Source organism: Filicampus tigris, chromosome 2, assembly GCF_054856515.1.
Source record: "Filicampus tigris isolate MCC_2025a chromosome 2, RoL_Ftig_1.0, whole genome shotgun sequence".
Classification (NCBI taxonomy): Eukaryota; Metazoa; Chordata; class Actinopteri; order Syngnathiformes; family Syngnathidae; genus Filicampus; species Filicampus tigris.
The window spans coordinates 29,767,879-29,783,668 of record NC_141218.1 but is presented as its reverse complement, the minus strand read 5'-3'; the positions used below and the strand labels follow the sequence as shown (position 1 = coordinate 29,783,668).

At 40.5% G+C, this 15,790-nt stretch overlaps 1 protein-coding gene across 1 annotated transcript in view; it reads right to left on the bottom strand.

Annotated features, from left to right (window-relative positions):
• zdhhc9 (zDHHC palmitoyltransferase 9) overlaps window positions 1-15,790 on the bottom strand; it is a 41,003-nt gene extending 25,213 nt beyond the window's left edge. Inside the window, exons 1-3 of the mRNA XM_086023399.1 lie at window positions 15,371-15,790; window positions 15,064-15,243; window positions 2,453-2,613 (exon numbers count right to left, since the gene is read on the bottom strand). Of these exons, the coding sequence (XP_085879525.1) occupies window positions 2,453-2,613; window positions 15,064-15,227 (325 nt within the window). The 5' untranslated portion in view covers window positions 15,228-15,243; window positions 15,371-15,790. The remainder of the gene's footprint in view (window positions 1-2,452; window positions 2,614-15,063; window positions 15,244-15,370) is intronic.

Sequence of the window (15,790 nt, the reverse complement as noted above, 5' to 3'; positions counted from 1 at the left end):
GAAGGACATTTAACCATTTTAATAATCCTATTTACAACAACAAGACCGATACAGGCAGACATGAATTATCCATTCCATTAAACTTTCACAGAGACAGGCACATATTACCCAGATTTTTTTACTTTTTTTTTTTTTTTTAGATAATTAACTTCATTAGTAATCCACAGCCCTGGATCTGAGGTACATTTCAGTGCGTGTTTTACAACTACCTGTATGCATGTGACAAATAACAGTGGATTTTAGAGGGAGTGCACATAAAATACTTGCCATTATCCATCCATTTTCTATACTGAAACCAGCCGGTTTTAAAATAAATAAAAAAATTCTAGTTCACATTATTGAATACTGGGTGTTATTTCTATAGTAGAAATGAGTATTAAAAAAAGAAAGAAAGTAAGCTTCACTAAAATCCATTGCCACAATGATCACTTCATGTTCTACTCCATCTCTTAAAATGGCTGAAAAAGCAGGAGCTCATCATGAGAATAATTCAACCTTTTTTTTTGTGTGTGTTTGGGTTTGCCATTCGGGAAGCTGAATGAGTCACTGTGCTGATGAGAGAGGGGAGCGTCGGTTGCCAGCTGTCCCCCCTCCCCCCTCCCCCAGAGGAGCGAGTGGCTCAGCCTTCCCTTTAACAGCCATCCCCTATCACGAGTCTCCACCCGCGACCGCTTTTGTGAAGTGAGATGGCTGCTGAAGGACGCTGTGAATCTTTAACACAGACAAAGACTGAGCAACCTCACGTGCAGGGGTGGGGGAAACCAATAAGGACCGCTGCAGAAATACTGCGCTGTGGTTTACTTCCTCGGTCATAAAGAGCAGCCGAGGGACTGAGCAATAGAATTGCTTCGAGAGATGGGGACTTGAGTTTGTTTATTTATTCATCATATATCTATCACTAGGCCTGTTAAAATAACAATTTTTTTAAGATAATACATTTTCACAGAAACGATAGCATTTTTGATGTTTTTTATCTATCCCACTGGTAAAATGATATTAGAGCATAATAATTCAAGTATATTCTTTGTAAAAGCAATTAATTTAATTTTCAAGAATATTGAAGAGTGATATTGAAATGTAAAACAATAAATAAAATAGCTTAGATTAAATACATGTAAATAAAACAGACTCAAGTTCTGTTCACAATAAGCGCACTTAAATAATAACACATAAGACATCCAACCACATATCTGTAGTGGTATAATACAAAGGAATGTCTTATCGCCTTCAGAATATCCGCTTCCACCTGTGTACAGGGCTGGAATGACTGCTGGGGATTTCTTAAGGCAATTTGTACTGCCTATCAAGTCTGCAGCATTTTCTTGGCTGCATCTCTTTCGCTATAAAGCTGCTAAACAAAGTAATGCCAACTGTGACCGTGTGTCATTTTACGGCCTCACATTCATCCTTGTATTGTTGGACAAAGGCATCCTTACATGGAAGCCGTTGGGAAATGGACTTTGAGGTTCGTTGTGGTGCGTCTTTCTAAACGCAAATGTAACGTACATAACCAGCTCGTTGATGTTAGTGGGCAAACCGTGTTCATCCGGCTTGAATGCAAAATGGTTCACTGCGGCATGAGGCTTGGAACTTACTCCACTGATGCCGCTCAACTTTTTGTAATTATACAACTACAGCAAACATATTTTGGAGTACACTAAGTCTCTCTCGGATTAATGGCATTTCCATTCATTTCAATAGCATAAGAGCATTTGAGATTTGAATGTTTTAAGTCAGGGGTGTCAAAAAGTATAAAAAGGAACAGATTTGGTGAAAATGTATGAGGGCCGACCATTCAGCTTAAGTTTCTTACATTTTTCACGGCATTTGTTACCAGTCACCCCGTCGTAGTTTGCATGTTTTGTCGGGTAGTGACTCTTGATAATGAATTTGTTGAAAGCAGCCACAGTCACTTAGCAACACAATTGTTTCGCATTTCAGTGCAAAAATATGACAATTTCCACTTGTTTTGGAAACAACGACCCTCTCGGTCAACTTTCTTTTTCTTCGCTACAGTCTCTATTTCAGAAATGGGCTGAAAAAGGTCCATACATAAGGTCATGCAGCGAAGGGTCCACTCTGACAACTAACACAACTTTGAGAGTGGTGTTTTCGGAGGGGCAGAGAGCGCACTCGGAGCGTATTTCTGAAAACACCCGAGAGGGCGGCCACAGGTTTATTGCCATTTGGTGGTGAAATATAAAACAGCTGTTTGTTTTTTTTTTTCCATGTATTTTGTACTGTGGTCAACACAACTGACGGGCCACTCATTAATAATTGTATGCTAGAGGCTACGGGCCGGTAGAATTTTCAACAAGGGCCGCATTTGGCCCCCGGGCCGGATTTTGGACATGCCTGTTTTAAGTGATGATTGTGGTCAGGTTCCTGTGGTAATGGAAAATGAATTGCAAAAAAGGCTAATGTGTAGTGTTCAAAATTTACATAACCTCACCGATCTCCATCTCGATGAATGTGGCCTCCTCTGGGAGAGCGCGAGGAAGGACACCTGGGTCACTGAAGCTGGTCCTCAGTAGCATGGCTATGACAAAGAGGAAAAGCACAGCGGCAAAGACTGGGATGGCGGTGGACAGGTGGACAGCCAGGTACGGACACCTACAGGAAAAAAAGAGCAGAAGTGGTACATGTGGTGGTGGACCTTTTCCTGCCATCCATAAATACGGACCGTAAAAAGGTGGGATATTGCATCGTCAACTGCTGTTCTGGACATTAGGTCGTAAACTATGACATCTTAAAGTCAGAGCTGAGAATAAATAACATCATGCCACACTGCCCTCACAATCTGGAGGACTAGAGAGACACACTAGCATAAATCACTAGGCAGTGAAACCTCTAAGAATCAACACAAACTGTTCCAGACCCTGGCCATCTTTTGAATGTTTTAACAATGGCTGTGTTTGCATGGACACATTTATTCGAATTAAAAGCCTGATCAGAATAAAAATGCTTTATGTACACACCCCATTCTGATCCGATCAAGCCCATTCTGATCAAGATTTTACACGATAGATGGGAAACTTAAAAAAATAGTTGGACTAAGCATAGTCGGAAGCCCATTTTTTCCACCGTCTATCGTTTATTTTTGTGGTGAGGCTTCAATGTCCGCGGTGAGCATTTCGTTTTGCGTTGTGTGCGGCAGAGATCCTCAAAGGTGCCTAAAGGTCCTAAAAGGAGACGCATTTAGTCTGGCTGCGGTGAGGCTTCCATGCCATGGTGAGTCTTTCTTTTCAACTACTGTATCGCCAAGCAGGGGGTGGGGGGTTGTTTCGGTGGGGGTGCTAGTGATAGTTTGTCGAAGACGGTAATTGGAGACGCTAACGGAAGCCCGTTTAAAATGATAAAGCGGACCGGCCTAAAGGTGATTACTATTTGGCCCGGCCGGACAAAATGGTAGATAGACGGACAGCGGAAGGATACCCTGGCTGTAGGCGGAAGGCAATAAATGGACTGCGAATTTTGGGTAAAATGCCCAGCTCTGCTTTTTACAACCACTGCATATTGCAGATTTTCACCTATTGTGGGTGGATCTGGAATGCCATCCCATGTAATAGACAGGGTTTACTGTAAATAAATAAAAGTGTGTTTAAAAAAAACTGACAGTCAGCAAACCACAACCAAAAACAAAGTCAACCAGTTTGTGCTGTCAGTACATCCAAATATCTAAACATGCAGACAGAACACACACCTGCAGAACTGGTCTGATCTGTCTCTATTTCCCCACAATAGGAAACAAGCAGCAGAGTTCAAACAAATTGCAAGTCATTTCCTCTGGACCGAGCGTCTTATGAGACATGGGCCATTTGTCAGAGCAGCCGATTGATGAAGTGTCATGCCCGTAGTTGACTGGTGGCCATTCGAGTCACACACTATCATTGATTCCCATCAGGCCCGCACTTCCTGCCTGGACGCGAGCGCTTCCTGGACAGCCGAGGAGCAGGCTGATGATGCCACGGTGACACTGTGAGGTCATCACTCACCGAGTGAACAGAAAAAAACTGAACTTAATCACCCGCTTGATACCTGAGGGCGGATGATTTCATCTGCAGGGCTTATTGATCTGATCACCAGGGAACCTTTTTCCTCACTCATCTTACGAAGGCTTTGTTTGGGCTTCTTGCGCAAAGTGGGATGCATTTGACCAATTTATTAAAGTGCATGTTCAGAGCTTATTCTGTCGTTAGTGGTAGATCAAGACGGAAAATTATTTGCGATGAGTCATTCTTACATATAAGGTTGAACACAAGTTAGAAGACAAATGCTTCACAATGAGATGTGTAAGGTGATTCACATCGCAAATGCGCTTCACCTGTCATTTTTACCATTATTAGAGTCACTGTCAAGTGAAAATAAATATGTCTTACAAATTTGACACACCACAGAAGAGTACTACTGTTAACAACCCTGACAATTTTGAATCATTTAAAAAAATTGCAAATACAATACAAGTTGCTGCTGGGTTTTTTTTTAATCCACAAAAGACTGACAGAAAACGAAGACGTGTGTTGCTACAGATAATCATGAGGAAAATGTGGATATATTGAAAGACGAGGCTCACTCCCAATCAATTGAATGGAGGCACGGGCTGTTTGTACACTTTTAAAACAAGCTCCACTATTTTATCCACTGGTAATTGTGAGATTATAAATATGGTCACATAATGTTCTAAAACACAATATATGTGTACCGTATATACTTGACAGCTACAGGGCTGTCTTGCAACTGTCGCTAACACGGAAGTGAATTTCTCGCGTGCGTGCTATCCAGTTTATACCTCCCTCCCCTCATCCGCAAGATAATTGTCATTGGCTGGCTACGGCTGCGGATCAGCTCCAAACTTGAAAGGAGGAATGTGGTTGGTTGGGCTGAGCTGTACATGCAACGCAAGCGTGGCAAGGTCACGTCACTGATGTCATCCTAATTTCAATGTTAATATCTTGAACGTTCATACCCCGATGACGATACAATAACAATTTATGAGCTTTTTTTAGACACGTCGCGTGGAAGCAGTGACAGCTCCGAGGAAGGTTGCAGTAACAGCCGCAACTGTCAGCACGGTAAGAGAATTTTCTCTTCACAAAAATAGGAAGATCATTGTCATTGTCGAAAAACAAAAGAAACTTGCAACTCATCTAATATATCGCCCAGCCCTGCGACTTACCAAACAATCTTTGAGTAATGTTTTGAACCTTGCATATGGTTCAAATGACGTAACGATTTATTGTTAGGTAATGGATGACACTTTGCTAAAAATCCTGCAATCAGCTGTTTATATTGCAGCCAATAAAGCTATAATGGACACATCTATGCTCCTTCCTTTCACGTGTTTGTCTTATTGTGGTTAGGGTTGCGTCTACCAAGGACTTTGATCACACGGCTCTCCCTGCAAACAAAACATAAGAGCCCACAAAATAAGATAGAAAATGAGGTATAAGTAATTCAAATTACTCAGGTTTAAAACACATTCTCACACCGCAGTGACACATCAACCCATATTACTACCTCACCATTACAAGCTGTGCCCGCCTTGCCAGAGTCATGCAATGTGATGCATAATGTAAGTGACTGTGCCGGGAGATGCACATCGGGGCCGTGAGTTTGACACAACAGCGTCACATAAACATCTATACACTTAGACTGCTTGCTTCTTTTCTAGGGCAGAGGCTGGAATAAAACAGGAAGAAAAAAACAATAAATCTCTATTGTCCTTTGGCAAATGCACCTTGGTAAATATGTGATGAGAGTGGAGCTTTTTGTACTCATAGCAGCTAAAACCTCACACAACCTTTGCAAGTTCTTGAACGTCACCATCAAAACTTGCACAAATACCAATTATGAAGCAATCATGACAAATCCATCGTTTGTGAACACCAATTACTACTTTCCTATTAGTCAAGGCTTTGGCAGCATCTTAGGGAGTTGCCAGTAAATAGTTGAGGATAGGTTCCACTGAAAAGCGACTGCTCACAGGCAGTGTTTCACTTCGTTGTATATAAAAGTATAAAATAATAGACATTCAATTATAGTTCCTTGATTGATAATAATAGCTATGCATTTTATTGTTTATTTTATTGGGGTTTTTTTGTAGCTGAACTTATCATAGATGTTGTTCTTTTGGCAATGTCCGCCCGATGTTTCGTTGGCAGGCCACCAAACATCTCTAAGGGCATGTGGACATTCCCGCCCAGGTGATAACGTACATTTAGTGACGTCATGTATATGCTCCGCTACAACCGTTAGATCAGTAAACCCTCATTTGGTGGGGTGCCAAAACGTGCTCTGCTCCAATAATAATAGGTTTTTTTTTTTTTTATCTGTTCAGATAATTACCAAGCGGCCCTCCGACCTTCGGTTTGGGACCACTGCTTCTAGGCTAGTGCACTCCATTTGATCTCAAATGCTTCAAGACATAATTAAGAATAAATTCCCCCAAATAATCAGAATTCTTAACAAGTGATTAATCGATTACTATGCCCATCCCTTAATGTAGAACTGCATCGCCTCAAAACCAAGCATTGTCAGCATGCAGCATGAATCGTATTTGATCGCAAAAGACATGGACTGAATGAAGTACTTGTGAGTTGTAACTTGTGAGTGGGTATGCTCAGGGCTCTTTGGAACTATTCAAAGACTGAGGAAATACCTCAGTAAAAGCGGTTAAGGTTATGAAATGATAACACTGTTTTTATCAGATTTCTAGCCAGGCCTTTTGTGAGCTCAGGTGTACAAATAGCGCAAGCAATGGTGAACTTCAAACTGGCAGTTAATCCATCGAGTAACTATCTTGGTATGAAGGCGCCCTTCAAAACTCTTTGAAAACCTAATCCAGAGTACATGAAAGTGGGTAGTCTGAAGATAGAAAGGATACAATCTGTTCTCCCCATTTAAATCCATCTTGCTGGTTACGCAATGTTTAAATACCATATGAGAGCGATAATACATGCGAGGCAGGGTCATTGACATTTTTCTAGGATTAAATATAGGATTAGAGTGGTTGCATCATAAGAATAATGATCAGTTAATATGACCCACAGTGAAAAAAACTGTACGTGTTCTTTTCAGTGTGGAAAGCTGTGCATGATTTGTCTGGCGAAAAAAAAATAAAAAAAAAATCTATACAAATTGACTGAAAAATCTGTCAAAAAATTAAAAAAAAAAAAAACCTCGAAAGAAAACCGGTGACAAAGCCTGTAGATGTGTGTCAGATAAATGGAGCATGGGGGCCATTAATCAAGTTATTGCTGAATGAGGTAAACCCAGCCGCCACTTTCCTATTGGCCGGCCAGCAGACAGGGTGGGGCTGGATGCTGAGGGAAGCTCCGATGTCTGTTACAAGATCTGCAGCCTCTCTGCGGGCTCAGCTCTGAATGCCTTTTTCATGCAACACGCCCTGAGTGGACAGCAGGACACACCATGAGCTTCCGCCCGGTGACATGCACACACACACACAAGCGACCGTAGAAAAACAGAGAGTATCTTCGCATATGCTCTGATGTCCTGGGGCGGACAGACATATGACACTGTCCTCATGCTCCCGTTGTTTGATCCTTCCACCAAGAGCTGCATGCGGTCAGCAACGTGTTTTACATACACACACACACACACACATGCTCACTAATGCACAAGCAGTTCAAGTGAAGGTGCACTTGCTTTCAAGTCTCACGTCACAACATGTCATTTGCCAAAGCAGGCACCGCTCATGCTGCATTCAGGCTGCTTGGAAAGTAGGAAATATCCCACTTGGAGATAACAAGGTTTGGCCATAATGCAGACATAGTCAAATGTAAACCAAAAATATGGCTGCTAACTACGAATGAGCAGTAGCATGTTGTATTTGTGGAAAAATGCCATCACTTTTGACTGCTAACTAACGCAAGCCCAGATACAAATGTGCAGTGGTTAATGAGCGAATACTGAGCAAGATTGTATGACTTGATTTATGAGTTGCTTAACCCAAGTAATTACTTCACTCGAATTGCTTGAAATTTAATGGGGTCTCGACTTGGATTGCCTGACTTTTTCCATAGCAGTTTGGGACTTGCTTGAAAGTTTCAGACTTGTGACATAGGCTAGGAGCACACCGCAGGTAAATGCGACCCAGATCAGATTTTTCAAATGCGACCTGTATCTGATTTTTTTTATGACAGTCTAAACGGCTCAATTCCGATTTTTTCAAATCCGACCTGGGTCGCTTTCATATGTGGTCCTAAATCGGATATGTATCCGTTTATTTCTAATGCGACCGCGGTCTGAGCGGCCAGGTCACATATATCCGGCAATGCGCGCAGGCGGAGGGAAAGTGCTGACAGCTGGAGGATCGAATCTGCAAAGTTTTTTGGAGTGTTGACTTTAATTTAGTCCCATTTGAAATATGAAGCATAAAATTAAAATTTATGGCAATTGTAGTAATTCAGCCACGGCTCGGATCGATTCATTTTTTACGCACGGTTATGACGTAATCGTTAGTGATGTCTCCATGAAATGAGGCAGATTAGCCTCGCCTCGTAATTTCCCCTAAATGCTAGGGGTGTAACGGTACGCTAAATCACATTTCGGTTCGGTTCGGTTTCTTGGAAACTTCGGTTCGGTATATTTTCGGTAAAAAAAACCAACTTTTTTTAAAAATATGTTTATTTTGAAAAGATGACAAGTAAATGCTATATTTTTTTTTTTAATAAAAAAAAAAAAAGTGAACCATTCGGGTGACATTCCAAGAAATTACACCAGAATCAAAAAAATACACTAACAATAAAGATCTCTTAATTTTGTAAATTAATAAGACACTGAACTCTTTAAACACTCAGCAGCAACAGCCTATGGCACATCTAAGTATTCAAGTTAAAGACAAGTGGTCATTACAGTACATATACACTTTTTGTGATGAAAAAAAATACAATAACAGTTACAATTATTGATAACTGTATTAAAACTCTAATACAGTAACTTTCAAGTCTTTTTGGAATTATTTACACTTTTTAGGCATTGAAATCTTTAAATTTTCAACAGCATACTGTAAAGAAATGGGTTATCTGTGCTGTGGTTGGATTTGTGTTTTGCTGAGTTGTGATGTTTTCGACGTTCATGACTGCATCGTACGGCTAACGAGAGAAGCAGCGGAGAATGAAGAACAGAGCTGTTGTATTTTATTTTTGGCTAAAAATACTTCCTCGTCTAAGAAACATTCAAAGTCGGATATTCGTTATTATGTTAGACGCGTTACTTGCGACATAGCCCCAATCTCATGTAGCAATGTCGGCACACGGCTTTGGGACTTTCCCCGTACCTTTCCCCATTGGCGATTTTAACAGGAAAGCTAGAATGTTCCCAAACAGGAGACTGCAGTGTACGGGGGACCTTCTAGCTCTGGCTTGTTTGCGTACACCATTATAATGCCATTTATCCACGCATTTATGATTTATCACGGCTTCTGGCATCCTGGCTCCTCTTTAGTGCCGCCGCTCTCCTCTCGTCGTGAGTGACGTCGACTCTTCTACGCATGCGGGTCACTTTGGTGACGCGTGTGCTCATACAGCAGACAAAACTGAGGCCACATTTATAACGTAATGTGAAATCTTACACAACAAAATCTGATTTTTTTTCTCAAAAAAATCTGAATTGAGCATTAAGACCTGCGGTGTGAACCTAGCCTTACTTATGGCTTGCACATACAGTGATGCCTTGACTTACGGGTTTCAATCGTTCCGTGAAGGCGCTAGTAATTCTTGTGTTTACTTGGCCCATTGAAATGAATGGAAATGCCATTAATCTGTTGCAGCCACAGATTACGCTCCTCCTGGTAAGCATGCCTAGGCCACCAGGAGGGGTCACAATGCAGAAGAGTTTGACTAACTAAGTGACTCAGTAAGATGATGTGATTTTAATCTTTTTGACAGAATATAAGGTTGTGGGTATTGTTAGATTGTCTGTCTATAGTTGTTGTTGCACCATTTCTGTTTTCAACGTGTATCTTAAAGTGTTATAACATTGTGCTATACATGCTATATAGCATGAAGATGGCAGGATTCCCTTAGTCAAAGTGATGTGGTTGTTTTAAATATGAAACGTATTATTTTGGTTTAGTTTGACAACAACAACTACAATTCAACATGACGTTCCATTAAACTGCTCAAAGTCTCTTTTTTAGGAACTTAATTATCTGCCCAACTGCTGCTTGCTGTATAGTGAGTTGAGTTGAGTTGGCTTTCACTATCTGGAGATCGTATCTTAAATTCGTACTTGCAAGTCAAAGCTAAAAATTGTCTGAATAAGAACTCATCCTAAAACAATTTTAAAAAACAACTCATAAGTTGGTTCACTCAGAAGTAAAGTAAACCATTGCATGTGACTGACTACTACATCTGGTAACTTCAATTTCTCCATAAACACACCTTAGTATCTCACTAACCTACTTCAACGCAGTAACAAAGGCCATGACTATTAAACAAATTAAAACATAAAACATAAAAGCATAAAACATCTTGTGCCACATGACAATGTATTCTTATGTTGACCGCCATAAACTGAGGACCGCCTGAAAATGTATGCCAAGCCAGTGGTTAGCAATGACATTATGCAACAAAACACGATGCACGTGCATAACAACCGTTTGTCTTTGCAGGGCTTATCCAAAATGATTGTCAAAACCTTTCATCAGTGTATGTGTTTCTTGGAGAAGTAAAATAGGTTTAATGGAGGTCACTGAAAGCCGAATGGTTCATTCATCTGGCCATTGTTGTTTTGGTTGTGACGTACACACGAGACTACCATTTTCAAAGTTTAATCAGAAACTTCGAAATAATGTTCACTCTCAGGTCTAAAAGGCCAAAGTGTAACGAAAAGTAGATGTTTTAAGCAGAGTACAATGATGTCACTTAAATGGCAAAATTGATGTTAATCGATTTTGCCAGTGAACAAGTACGAACGGCTTTTTTGTTTTGTTTTTATATCTGAAATTTGAGACAATTGCAGCTTCTTGGAACTCAGCACCTGTAATCTTCCAAAGAAAAGGATCAACATAATGCCAGAGGATACAAAACTAACAGTTTAAGCCCACAAGCACTGCAAAGAAATCGATTCATCCCAGAAGCAAGCAAACAACCTGGATGCACCTTCTCGTTTGTTTATCCGTTGCAAATAGCTCAATTCAGCTTGTGTACCAAGCCTTCTGCTTCCACAATTTAACACTAGCTCAAGAGCGGTTCCCTTAAAAACAGGGCCCACAGCTGCTGACAAAACAGAGACGTCGGCTCGCCTGCAGTTGGATCAAAGCCAGTCAGGAGGACACAGTCTGCTCTGTTCTACTGTCCTTGGCCCAGTGGGGCTCTTGGCTCAACTTTGCACACAAAATGGTGATTTTGCATTGCAAGACATCGATGAACTCCGTGACATGAAAAGAAAATTGAATGATCACATGGTATACAATATAAATACAGTAGTGCCTTGAGATACGAATTACCCAACTTTTTGGAGATACGATCCATCATTTTTTTCTTTGTCTTGTGATGGCAAAATTGAGATAAAGCCTTTAGTCCACGAGCTTAATGCAAATAATCGCACATCATGGGAAACGCATATGTAAACCTTTAAGCAACTAACGTTTGAACACAAACAGTACAATTCAGCAGTACTCACAGTCATATATTCTTTATCCACTGCAAGGAGGTGAGGGGAGCGGAGACATCGATACTGCACGGACATCCATGTACAGTACATCCATCTGTCTGTCTTATACTGCCACAAGGGGTCAAGTCGGGCGGCAGCACAATCGCCAAGTGCCAAAAACCTTCTTGTAATACTATCTAATTGTCATTACTGTATGTTTTTTTTTAAAGGACAGTATCACATAGTGCTCATTTTTTCTCATTAAAATTACACGTTACAAAAGCATGTGTTCTTTTTTGGGGAGGCTGGAAAAGATTAATGGCATGTTTATTCATTTCAAAGGCGAAAGATGATTTGAGATTCGAGTGAGTGGAACAAACAAATCTCAAACTTTGAGGCAGCACTGTGAGCTGTTTTGCAGAATGTTAAGTCTTGGGGTGTTTTCGCACAAATTTCTTAGCACGCAGTCTACTGATGACTTTTGAAATTACACCCACCCAGGTCTCAGCCCTAATATCTATCCCTCCATCAGAGATAATTAAGCTGCGCTGTAATATGAACGTGGCACGCAAACAACCCTCCAGTCATTAGTCTGTGCAGAGCCTTGCCCAGTCTGAGTGGGCACCATCATCCTCATCATCTCGCATCTTTGCACACAACAGATCCTTATGTCCACACTCCCAAAAAAAAATGCAAAGGGCCACTAAAGAGCAGAGCAGAATGAGATGGGCAGGTGCCAAGCTCACAAAGCAAACATCCACTCAAAGACCCAATAGGCCATTTTTGTGGTATAGAAAAGTCCAGCTGTGACATTGCTGTTCTGTTAAAAAAAACTACCCGAGGGGTAGAGGTTCAAGCCTTCAAGCAGAAAATGACCCAATTGACCATTTTTGTTGAATCTAAGGATTCAGTCAAGATTCCTCCTTTTCTGAATCAACATTACACTGTTAGGTTTCCTTGTACTGTGTTTAAACCAATATTTGTGAAACACAACAATCCTATTTCAACATTGCCCTTCTTTAAATAAAAGGAGTGACAACTACATCAACTTGACAGTGTATAGGTTCACATATTGGTCAACTGGCCGACTTCATGGAATTAAAAAAAATTTTTTAAAAACACCTATGACTTTTCTAGCCAAAAACAACATGACCGGTTTTGGAGTTCACATGCAGCACCTGAACCCAATCCACCATATTTGTAGAGTCTAAGCATCCAATTGAGATGCTCATCTTCTGAGAACTAACCTGACAGGATAAACCATGTTTGTGCAGTTGAAGAAACGAACTTTGACATTGCTATAAAAAAAAAACGGACATGGTACGGATTCAAACGGGGCACCGGAAGCTCAACAGCCATACATAGACTACATATCTACATAGTTGGAACAATCTGGTTCACAGACCCAACCAACCATCTTTGCAGATTGCACAACTTTGCAGCCTGCGACATTGCCGACTCCACAGATTTTGGGTTCACGTACGGCATTTCCGATTAGTTGTGTGAATGTAATCTAAGAATCCATTTAAGATGTTGACATTCTGTTCAATAACAGCCCAGTCAGATCTGGGTTTACAGACTCCGTCCGAACGGATCCACCATGTGTTTGTGGAATCTAAGAATCCACATGGGATACTGCTTTTCTTTTGTTTTCAAAAACCTCCTGATAGGATTAAGATTTGTTTGTGGAATATAACAATCCAGTTGGGGCATTAGTCTTGTTTTCAAAAACAATTTGACAGGCCTTTTGGTTTATGCTTTCTGTTACTTTTATCCAAAAATCTAAATAAAGAATTAGTCTTTCAGCTCAAAAACAACTTGGACATTGAGTTTACATATTTTCTCTCATCCTTTTTTGTGGGTGAAATCTAAGAATCCAACTGATGAATCACTCATCTTTTTAAAGACAACATGACAGAGTTTTCGTTCCCTTATGTTTGAGGAATATATGATTCCACTGTCTTGGAATGATGAGAAAACATTCAAATAAAGGCCAGAATTTCTGTCTCACAGAAAAGTGATTAAATATTTAACACCTCAAAGAGAGTGGTCAGGCATAAACCTTTAGAGAGACTGAATATTGTGCACAACAAATGCACTGCTAGGTCTTCACTTGTCTTTTGTTGACCAGAAGGAAGAACCAAAAAAAATACTGTAAATTAAGAAAAAAACCAAACATCTTAACCGATTTCTAAAACGCGAGAAATCGTACACATGAGCAAAAATTCAAACATAAATCATTTTTGCAAATCTTTGTTGGTTTTGTCAATCGATTTATCATGTACAATAACTACTATAACTGTTTTCCAAGCAGACCAGGGAGTAAAAATCACTCTACACCCGATTCCACAGGATAATCACTCAGAATAATCTTTAGAGTCATACGTATTTGAAATTTTGAACCATATTGAACAGGTTTACCACTTACGACTGTCGCCCTGAACAGTTTTATGAGCAGATTGTTGAGAAAATAAACACATTTTAAAGCACTCTACACACAAGACAATTGATCGGAATAATCATTCAGAGGCATCCGAGAATCTGGCCTTTGCTGACTTTGATGGGAAGAGGGGCTAAGAGGGGTGTGTGTGCCCACTAAATGCAACAATGCTAATATTTTATTTGAGATGTATTTTGCATTACACTAAAACTGAACCTTGCTGTCGAGTGTTCATCGTCACTCTTAACACACCTCACAGTACAGGATGAATTGCTCAGGATAAAATTTGAGACATATTAAGGCATAAGCAAACATTTTTGAACAGGTTTAATAACTCATGGACAATTTTCGGTCTAGACCCTTTTCCAAGCAGTTCAGGCAGAAAAAAAAAAGTGGCTAACACACCCCACACCACAGGACAATCACTCTGACATATTCAAACAATTTTGATCAGATTTAACATTTATGATTTTTGGCCCAGACCATTTTCCAAGCAGATGGGGTCGGGGGGGAATGCTTAAAACACAAGCTAATCTTCCAGATACATGCATCATTGGCTAATTTTGATCACAAGTGAGGGAAAATGCTAAAATTAGGCTCATTGTCAGTATGTGTGTGCCCTGCTTTGGGAGCGTTCTCAGACAAGCTGAAGGAATTCGTGCAACAATAATGGTCTATTTTGGGTGTAAATATGGAAACATTTGCTTATCTAAGTGAAGCCTCTAATTGGTTGTTTGTTTAGGACGACAAACAGAATTATTCTGGTGTTGTAGAGATGCGTAATTTCATCAGAGAAATTCCAGAAAGAAGTCACCTAATTACCCACTTAAGTGACTTCTTTCTGGAATTTCTTGATTGAATTTAGGGCGGGGGGGTTAATGTGCTTCTTTGAACAGTAAACTTTGAATTCCTCTCAATTTAACATTGACTGGAACATTCTGGATGTTTGGGAGAATGTTTCTGTTAATAAGTTACTGAAGGGTGGTTGTAAATGACATCGGACTTACTCGAAGCCGAAGAAGAGGGCGCATGTTCCGATGATGAGGAAGAGGGTCAGGTAAAAGACTCCCTTCTGTCGGGCCATCATCACTCGTCCATCGCAGCAGAAAGTGTTCTTGCCCGGCAGCTTCTCCCATTTCCGCACCTTTCTGCTTATCATCACCGCCGACATGACGATCACACTTCAACTATTTTAAAAAATAAAATTGAAAAAAAAAACATGCAGATGTTACTCACTGAGCAACGTGACACATTTCTGCATGATCTCGAGTAAAAAAAAAAAAAGAGCGAGAGAGAGAAGAGGGATGCAGTCACATTGTCATCAGCAGTGTTGATTTCCACTTTGCGGTCTTTTTCTGCGGCAACTCATTCCCACGACGACGCGAAGAACAACCTCGGCTCCTTCACGCCCTAGCTGGAAGACTCATCCACGGGCGCTGGCTGCAGATGCCTCTCCACAAATAATAAATCCACCCGTGGAAAGCGAACCTTGACCTAGCTTAATAGTCAACGCTTGACAAGGCAAGCAGCTTCCATTGATAAAAAAAATAATAAAATAAATAATAATACATTCTTAATTAAAAAGAGCCTCTATCATCAGTAAACGATCACTATCTTCTCATAAAAATATAAGACGAAATACTTCAAGTATGTCAATGGAGAAGCCGAAAATAGCTGCTTTGGTGTGCTGTCTCTCCACCCGCAGGATGCCGGATTCACTGTTTGAGACTTTGA